This window comes from Sardina pilchardus, chromosome 24 (genome assembly GCF_963854185.1).
Source record: "Sardina pilchardus chromosome 24, fSarPil1.1, whole genome shotgun sequence".
Classification (NCBI taxonomy): domain Eukaryota; kingdom Metazoa; phylum Chordata; class Actinopteri; order Clupeiformes; family Clupeidae; genus Sardina; species Sardina pilchardus.
The window spans coordinates 25,260,857-25,270,856 of record NC_085017.1 but is presented as its reverse complement, the minus strand read 5'-3'; the positions used below and the strand labels follow the sequence as shown (position 1 = coordinate 25,270,856).

Here is a 10,000-nt window from a genome sequence, read left to right as displayed (position 1 = left end):
GCGGTGACCGGTGACATTGAGCCGTCTCTCTGACCTCAGCATCCCAGCAGAGGATTTAGTCCGGCCAGCCTGTTCCTGCTGCTGCTGCCTCTGCTGCTGCTGCCTCTGCGTGTCAGCCAGAGAGCGGGCAGATTCCTCTTTCTCTCTGACTATCGAGATCAGTGTGCAAATCTTTTGTTTCGTTTTCTCTCTCTCTCTTTCTCTCTCTCTCTCTCTCTCTCTCTCTCTCTCTCTCTCTCCCTCTCTCACTTCACTTCACCGATCATCACAAAGCCAGTTCCCGACTTCTGGCAGTTGAAGGAACAAAGTACGTGCTGTTCAGGTCGGAGCTGGAGGTTAGCGCACCCGAGGGGCTCTTCTTCTGATCCCTGATCGCTGGAGTAACGCTTGTGTGTCTGTGGGGTTGTGCTGGGAGAACATCTGAAGGCCTCATGGATGTTCAGGGAGCTCAGGGCCAATTGTTGTGCTCAGTGTCTTTCGGGAAAATATCTCGAGGCAGTTTGATGAAAGCGTCTTTGAGAAACGCATAACTGGAGGCCTTGGGTCAAGTGAGGAATACTGTAGTATTGAAGAGAGGAGTGGTGAGGTCGACATAAAGCTGATTTGATTGCAGTTAGTCGAGCTTGCCATTTTAATGTTTGACAACGTTTTACAGCACCTGAGTTTTTCCCAGTGTGCCAGTTCTGTGTGATCTGTATGATCTGTGTGTCACCGTGGTTTTTAGTCCAGTGATCGGGCCTGAGGTGAAAGAGTCAAACAAGCTCAGAGGTCTGTTTAGAAGTCTCTCTTTCTCTTGCTCCACTTTTCTCCTTCACTTTCTCTCTGACTATCGAGATCAGTGTGCAAATCTTTTGTTTCGTTTTCTCTCTCTCTCTTTCTCTCTCTCTCTCTCTCTCTCTCTCTCCTCTCTCACTTCACTTCACCGATCATCACAAAGCCAGTTCCCGACTTCTGGCAGTTGAAGGAACAAAGTACGTGCTGTTCAGATGTACCGATAAAGGAGGGTCCTACTCCAAAATAAAAAAAAAAGCTGTTCACTTCTGCAAACACCATCCTCCAGCCTTCCTACTGGTGATATCAGCAGGTGCCAGTTTAACGGTCACCACCTCACACTGGTTGAACTAGCTCCGCATTGCCACCTGTCTCCACCACAGAGAATCGATTCAGATGTGAGAAGGTTGCAGTACAGTACAAACTGTGTTTTAGGTTTTGTTGGCAGTTGAGGTACTTTGTTCAGGAAATTGGTCTCGCTCCTCTTTATAGTGTTTAGACATAGGTGCACATTCCTGTTGAGGGGGGGGGAAACATTCAACGCTGAAGGGATTGAGTTAGCGTCTCTGGCTTGTGTATGCAAGTGCATCCCTTTGTATGTGTTTGTTAGTAAACATGTTGAAAGTATACTGTGTGTGTGTGTGTGTGTGTGTGTGTGTGTGTGTGTGTGTGTTGTGTGTGTGTGTGTGTGTGTATTCGTGTGTGTAGGTGTGTTTGTGTGTGAGTGTTTATTTTACCGCACGAGGGGACGGCAGCCATAGAACACACAGTCTGCCAGAGCTGAGTGTGTGTTTGTACATAATGTGTGTGTACAATTAGACTAAATGTGCTTTCTGCGATGGAAAAAGAGAAAGAACCTAACGTGTGTGTGTGTGTGTGTGTGTGTGTGTGTGTGTGTGTGTGTGTGTGTGTGTAGATTCTAAAGGTGTTTGGAGAGGATGGCAGTGGAAAGGTGGTGGAGGTGCCGGCGGACATGACGGCCAGAGACGTGTGCCAGCTGCTGGTTTACAAGAGCCACTGCGTAGATGACAACTGCTGGACACTAGTGGAGCATCACCCCCTGCTCGGCCTGGGTAAGAATTCTCTCTGTCTCTCTCTCTCGCTTTCTGTGTGTGTGTGTGTGTGTGTGTGTGTGTGTATTATGTGTGTTCACCTCAGCACAGTGAAGGAGCATTTCTGAGTGTGTGTGTAGGTTGGGTCCGTTACGTGCGAGTTGCAATGTACAGAGGAATTTTCACAGGCTGCTGCAAGTGCCATCTTCTCATACTATAATCCACACCTGTTTGGACGATATCTGCACTTTCATAACGCTGAATGCAGGATTGGAATCTAGTCCAATTTTTTTTCCTCTCTCTTTCTCGCCCTCTCTCTCTTTCTCTCTCTGTATCTGTGTGTGTGTGTGTGTGTGTGTGGGCGTGGGTGTGTGTGTGAGTTATATTAAAGAGCACACACAGTTCTTTGGTACAGACTGCACTGTCTAGAGACATGAGTGATCACTGACACTGGAACAACAGGAAGTCACCTCTCCACCGTACTGAGATTTCTCTTGGAGCTGTACACAGGACGCAGGCCTGCTGAACTCTCGCTAACACACACACACACACACACACGCCCCTATGCACACACACTTGGGTTCCACTATAAACATACTTCACATACAGTACACACACACACACACACAAGCACACGTACACACGCGCACACACGGTGAACAGTGGACACATGCATACAATCATTGACATACACAAGCACATTTACAGACATATAAACACACTCCCAGTGACACATAAAATTACACACACACACACACACACACACACACAGGATCATGTACGTGCTCACATGCACATGAACTCACATGCTGGCATGCGGACACACAGGAATAGAACAATTAGCCAGATTAAAACGTGAGCGTTATAGAGAGAGAGGGTGTGTGTGTGTGTGTGTGTGTGTGTGTGTGTGTGTGTGTGTGTGTGTGTGTGTGTGTGTGTGTGTGTGTGTGTGTGTGTGTGTGTGTGTGTGTGTGTGTGTGTGTGTGTGTGTGTGTGTGTGTGTGTGTGTGTGTGTGTGTGTGTGTGTGTGTGTGTGTGTGTGTGTGTGTGTGTGTGTGTGTGTGTGTGTGTGTGTGTGTGTGTGTGTGTGTGTGTGGGCTAGCGGAGACTTTGACTTTAGAGTTTCCTTTATTGCCAGTCAATAAGGAAAATCACAGCAATAAAACCATGTTAAAAAAAACAAAACTCCCCCCCCCACCCAAAACCCCCACAATTTGAGAAAAATAAGCCCACCAAAACAAACAAACAACCAAAAACAGACCAAGCCAGTATCAGTCACCATTGAAATAGTTCAAAAATTAAACACTAATTCCCCTTCTTCACCCAGTGCACAAATACAACCCTCAACCCCCCATGTTTCATTGAAAGACTCCAGATCCCCAACTAACTGAAAAAAGTTGTACTCAATTCTCAGCCTTGTGGCCAATGACAGTTTCAGCAGAGCCACTGGCTCTGTTATACCTGTCCCCTCGACCCTGTTCCTCCGTGACACCCATGCTGCCATCTTGGCCTGTCCAAAAAGAAAATTCAAAAGAACCACGTGTGGCTTCCTAGCTACAGAATATTTAGGCCCAAAAATAAACAAACCCCAAGAAAAAAACTCCCCCAATCGCTCACACCACTCCTTCACTAACTGAAACACACACCCCAGCCTAGGGCATTCTATGAACAAATGTGTCAGAGTCTCATCCTCCCCACAGAAAACACACTCTACCCCTACACCTGGTTCTAAGTGTGCTCTGTGTCTGTTCGTAGCTATTGCACCATGTACAATTCTCCACTGGAGATCCCCCATTCGCTTTTGAATGGGACTCTTGTACATAGACCGCCAACTGCCTTTCGGAGAAGGGCCTGGCCCCAAAAAACCCCACCACCTCGACTCCTTAAGCCCAGAGAGGGCCTGAATGTTCTTGACCTTAGCACAGATTTGATAGAGTGCCTTCTTGCTTGTACTCTCAAAAACGTCCAACTGTGGTGTCGCGAAACTGAGAAGCACACCTTGCCCCTCCTGCCACTGTCCAACAGCGGGTCTCACCCGTAGCTCAGGGAACCAGTCCAGCTCTCCTGTGCACTCCATTGGAGACAGGAGGCAGCACTTCACATCGTCCGGGATACTCCTCCGGATGTCCGTCAACATCTTTGCAACAAACCGGACTGAAACGGTCCCAGTAAGTCGTGCCACCTCCTCCGCAGTGCGCCAGGAGCCCCCCACCACTAAATGCTTCAGCTTTGTGATGTCAGCCCGGAGAAAACCAGCCCTCAAAGCGGGGGACTGCAAAGCCACCACATGTAGAGCTGTATTATGGAACAGGGGCTCCTCTCCCACCCACATACTGGGTACAATGTTCCTTCCCTGAATGTTTAAAAGCGTCCAAGCCCTCAGGACTGACTGGTAGAAAGGGGTCAGCCCTGTAAGTCCCACAGAGCCCAGGTCCATCAAAAACAGCTGCCTGTCCATGCCCAAACTGCCGGCTTCCCTCAACAGAGCACAAGCAGTCTGTGCCCAGCTGACCTCAGGGACATATAGCAGCCTTTGGGCTGCTTGCAGCCGGAAAGCATCCACTCTGCTTCCAATGTCCATGAGACCTTGGCCCCCCTCCTGCAACGGAAGGTACAACACCGCAGCTTTGAGCCAGTGCTGCCCTGACCAAAAGAAATCCACCATCATGCGCTGAATCTCCACCACCAACTCCTTTGGTGGATCCAGAACCGACATCCGGTGCCACAGAGCCGAAGCAATGAGATTATTCAGGACCAGAACCCGCCCCCTATACGACAGCTGAGGTAGCAACCATTTCCATCTAGACAACCGAGCACACAAATTGTTGACTAGCCCTTCCCAATTCTTCAACTGAAAATCCACATCCCCTAAAAAAACACCCAAAAATTTTAAACCTTTCTGGCTCCATTTTAGGTTACAAGGAAGTCTTGGCGCATCTCCCTCCCTCCCACACCACAAAGCTTCACTCTTTGCCCAGTTCACCTTTGCCGATGATGCTCTCTCAAATACTACTAAGGACTGTTGAACAGAGGACACATCATTATCATTGCAGACCATCACAGTCACATCATCCGCATATGCCGACAGTTTTACCGGCACATCTAAACCCCCCGCCCTAAAACCCCCCAACCTACCCCTAAGTAGACATAACAGCGGCTCAATGGATATAGCATATAGCAACCCTGAGAGAGGGCAGCCCTGCCTAATACCCCTGCCCACCCGAATGGGGGTGCTCAGACCCCCAGCAACCTTAACCATACACACCGCATTATTGTAAAGGAGCCTCACCCGTGATATAAAACATTCCCCAAACCCAAACGCCTTTAAAGTGTTAAAAAGAAAAACATGGTCAACACGATCGAACGCTTTTTCCTGGTCCAGCGACAGCATTCCCAGGTTAAGATCACGACCTTTAGCCAGATCTAATAGGTCACGAATTAAAAACAAATTGTCCTGGATTGTTCGATCCCTAATACAGTAGGACTGGTCCCTATGAATTATTGTGTCCATGTGTTCCCCAAGTCTATTTGCCATTACTTTCGAAAATATTTTATAGTCTGTACAAAGTAGAGCCACAGGCCTCCAGTTTGCGAGCAAACCCAGGTCCCCCTTTTTGGGGAGAAGTGTCAGGGCCGCCCGTCGACAGCTCTCAGAAAGGGACCCATCACTGATCCACTCCTGCAGCACTTCCAAGAAGTCCTTCCCAATCATCTCCCAGAAAACCTTATAAAAGTCTGCAGGGAGGCCGTCCATGCCGGGAGCTCGCCCTATGGACAGCTGTTGTACAGCAGCAGTCACTTCCTGAAAAGTTATTCCAGAGTCCAAACTTTCCCTCTGATGAGCACTGATTTGTGGGAGGTTCTGAAGAATGTCATGTATGCTCTGCACGTCCACCTCCTCCGCAGCATACAAGTCAGTATAAAAACGAACAGCCAACCTGCGCATCTCTGAGGGGTCAGAGGTGCTGCCCCCCGCAGGAGTTTTGAGACTGAGCATTTGTGCATTCTGCCCAGTCTTCTTCTCCAAACCAAAAAAGAAAGATGTAGGGCCATCAATGTCCCTCAAAGTAATGAACCTGCTTCTAACTAAAGCCCCTTTAACCCTCTCCTGTAACAAGGAACTAAGCTCCTGTCGTTTAGACTTTATGGGCTCGTTTACAGAGTTATTGCTACCTGAATATTGTTGTTCCAAAAGTAAAATCTCCCTTTCCAAACGTGTAAGAGAACTCCTAACCGCTGCAGATGAAAAAGAGGCATACTGCTGACAAAAAACCTTGATTTGAACCTTCCCAATCTCCCACCACTGTGACTTGTTCTTATATAAAGCCCTCTGCATCCTCCAGTGCCCCCAAAAATCCCTAAAGCTTTTACAGAAATCACTATCCTGTAATAATTTAACGTTGAACTGCCAGTACGCACTCCTTCTCCTCGCCAGCCCAACTGAAATATCCATTGCTACACAATGGTGGTCAGAGAAAGAAGTTGGATAGATGTGAACACCCAATACTCTATTCCATGCTGATCTAGATATGTAAACTCTATCAAGCCTAGCAGCGTAGAGCCTGTCCACAGAGGCACTTATCCATGTATACTGCCTTATGCCTACATTCTTCTCCCTCCAGCCATCAACAAGGTCCATCAGACCAACCATTCTGTCTAAGGCCCTTGCTGATGGCGGATGGGGTTCCACACCATTTCTGTCATGCCTAAAATCAATGGTACAATTCCAGTCCCCACCTAAAACAAGAATATCATCCTCCCCGCAGCCCCGCAGCCCCTGATAAACATTTTGAAAAAAAGTGACTCTGTCACAACCCCTGTTTGGAGCATACACATTAACAAAAACAAAAACAGACTCCCCAATCTCAGCCTTCACTGCTAAACAGCGCCCCCTCTCTATCTCCCACGTTGCTAATACATTTACTGTCAGCGAAGAGGAAAAAAGCACGGCAACACCAGCACTAAAATTCGACCCATGGCTTAGGAAATGTTTCCCCTCCCACCATAGCCCCCAGTCTGATTCATTATTCATATCCGTGTGAGTTTCTTGTAAGAAAACCACCCCAAACTGCTTGACCTTCAACATATCCGCAATGAAAGCCCGTTTCCCTCTATCTCTTGCCCCGTTTACATTTAAGGATGCTACTCTTAAAACCTCCATGAGAAAGAAAAGGAGAGATACAGAAAAGAACCAGAAAAGAAAAGATAGAACACCCATGTGCATCATTTAGCTTTCCCTTTCTTTAGACCAGTCTTCTTACTTTTCCTAATTGCCGTTAAGCGCTGCTTTAAGCGGTAACGCTTTTGTTTCGACAAAATGTCATACCCCACCGTCTTGCGCGCCTTGATCACTGACCTCACGAACTTATCCAGATCCGGGAAATACTTCCCAACTGGTACCCGTCTACCTTTCGTTTCATCTAGGTACGCGTTGATCTGATCCACCGTATAGACATCTTCCCCGTCTTCATAATCAAACTGACCCAGATCAGACATTTCAGAAACCCCATCATCATTATCATCGTCTGAACCCTCCGAGCTTAGCAGCTCATCCATAGTGTCCTCCATGTCATCCTCCCCTTCCATCCTCGCTACCTCAGCACAACACTCACCCTCTCCACCAGCGACTGTAGCCTTCCCTCCCAACCCATGCTCTTCGCTGGACTCAATAACTGTTTCACATACCTCCTCACGCTCAGCCGCTCCATGAGAAAAAGATGTACCTTCACCCGGATCATCCGGCCCACTAGGTGCCTGTGTTGGCGGGACTTCCCTGTCCGGCTCGTCCTCCCCCGGGCCTGCTGCCACAACGCCAGCTGTAGTTGTATCATTATGCGGCTGATCCCCGCTCGTTCGCTTGTGTGGACAAGCGAAACGCTTATGGCCTATATCACCACACTCAAAACACTTCAGGCTCTCTGTTGTCGCGAAAAGCATATACGTACTCCCCATATATGGTACGCGAAACGACACATCTAAACTTTTTGTCGGCTCATTCAAAAACATAAACACTTGTCTCCTGAAAGACAGAATATGTTTAAGGGCCGGGTTTTTACAACCTAGAGGGATCATTGTTAACGTGCTCGCAAAGGTCCCAAAGCGGGCTAGCTCCTTCTTGATTGCGTCGTTGCCTATAAACGGCGGAACATTAGAAATGGTAACTTTTGTCGCTGGCGCAGACAAAGGTGTGACTGGCAAAAAAGTGTCTCTGACCCATAATCCAGACTCAACCACGGCGCAAGCCAGGTCCTGGGTTTTTAAGAAAACGACCACTGCTTTATTCATCCTAGACGCAGAGCCTATATTCCCTGCCCCTACTTTATCAGCGATTGCCATCAATACCTCCTCTATCGCCACTACCGATTCAGGCACACACCTGACTCCATTACGAATTGAGAGAGATGGCGTGTCCCCTGGCTGGGAACACGCCATCTTCAACAATAACAAAGTAACGCAACACCTAACAAAGTTTGCACGATAGTGCAAATCACCACAACAAACGCAAAACGTTTAAATTGACATAAAATGAAAAGGGGAAAAGGAAAAAGAAAAAAGGGGGAAACCGACAGAACCAGCAACCTGTGTCCCAACACTAGCGCTCTCACCCACAACGCCCTCACACCCGAACTCCCAGCATGCAAGAGAGAGAGAGAGAGAGAGTGAGAGAAGGAGAGAGCAAACAAACTGGGCTAGCGGAGAGGAGGCCGGTGTCCAGAGCCAAGCGGAGGCGCTCAGGGAGAGAGAATAGACAGATGAGTGGGGAGAAGAGAAAGAGAGGCATTAGCTCTTAATCCCACCGCCAGTGAATTGAGACACGTGAGAAGGCCAAATTTGGTGAGATTACAGATTAGGAGCTGCAGCATTAGCATCCCACACACACACACACACACACACACACACAGTTTCTCTTCTCGGCCCTATTGACGTTTGTGTGTGTGTGGTCACTGAAGTAATGGTAGGGCAGGATCATGCGTCATCTGAGGTTACATTAACATACATGCTAAACCCAGTCACACTACCCCTCACCTGACCAACTGTGTGTGTGTGTGTGTGTGTGTGTGTGTGTGTGTGTGTGTGTGTGTGTGTGTGCTTCTGTAAAGGCGGTCATATGTTCTGTGCGTGCGGTCACACAAAGGAGCCCTCAGCATGGTGCTCCGTGTCTGTTTTTCAGGCTTTTGAAACAGACCAGAGCCTGGGCCCTGTTAACCATCACCTCTCCCTAGAGCCATTCGACACCTCTCTCACTTTCTCTCTCTCTCTCCCTCCCTCTCTCTTTCTCTCTCTCTCTCTTTCTTTCTCTCTCACTTACTTACTTACTTTTCTCACACACACACTTGCTCTCTCTCTTTCTTTCTCTCTCATTCTGCCTCTCACACACACATACACACACACACTTTCTCTCTCTTTCCCTCTCTCTCTCTCTCTCTCTCTCTCTCTGCAGCATTATGTCTGTCTGTCACCCTCACTCCAGGCCCTCTCAATGATCCCTAAGTAATCTGACCTGCCATCGACTCAAAAAACTGATTTCAACATTTATCTGATCCGACCCGTTCTATCCACACACACATCTCTGTGTGCCCACAACCCCCCCCCCCCCCCCCCCCCCACCCCCAGCACACACACACACACCCACACCCACACACCCTTGCATACTGATCTCTAACTGCAAGCGGCGTTGGGGCGATGGTGATGGTGATTGCGATAACGCGGCATGTGGCCGTCCGCAGGTGAGCTGGAGATCCTAACTCCTAACGCAGCAGCTGCTGGAGATCAGTGGCGGCGGCTGACGTGTTTAGACTGGCACACGCAGAGGAGGGGAGAGGAGAGGAGAGGAGGGGAGAGGAGAGGAGAGGAGAGGAGAGGAGGGGAGAGGAGAGGAGAGGAGGGGAGAGGAGAGGAGCCAACCTGAGGAGTCCAGTGTGCTCTGATAGAGGCTGTCCTGCTGCAGACACGTGAGGGGGGCTCTCCCCTCCTCTCCTCTCTTCTCCTCTCCTCTCCTCTCCTCTCCTCTCCTCTCCTCTCCTCTCCTCTCCTCTCCTCTCCTCTCCTCTCCCCTCCTCTCCCCTCCTCTCCCCTCCTCTCCCCTCCTCTCCCCTCCTCTCCTCTCCCCTCCCCTCCCCTGCTCCTGCTCCTCCTCTCCTCTCCTCTCCTCTCCCCTCCTCTCCCCTCCTCTCCCC

At 49.1% G+C, this 10,000-nt stretch overlaps 1 protein-coding gene across 2 annotated transcripts in view; it reads left to right on the top strand.

The window, feature by feature from the left end:
- The window catches only part of grb10a (growth factor receptor-bound protein 10a), a 79,461-nt gene that overhangs the window by 55,422 nt on the left and 14,039 nt on the right, over nucleotides 1–10,000 (top strand). For both annotated transcript variants that reach the window (XM_062529218.1, XM_062529219.1), the window contains one exon: nucleotides 1,688–1,844. In XM_062529218.1, coding sequence (XP_062385202.1) covers nucleotides 1,688–1,844 — 157 coding nt within the window. The remainder of the gene's footprint in view (nucleotides 1–1,687; nucleotides 1,845–10,000) is intronic.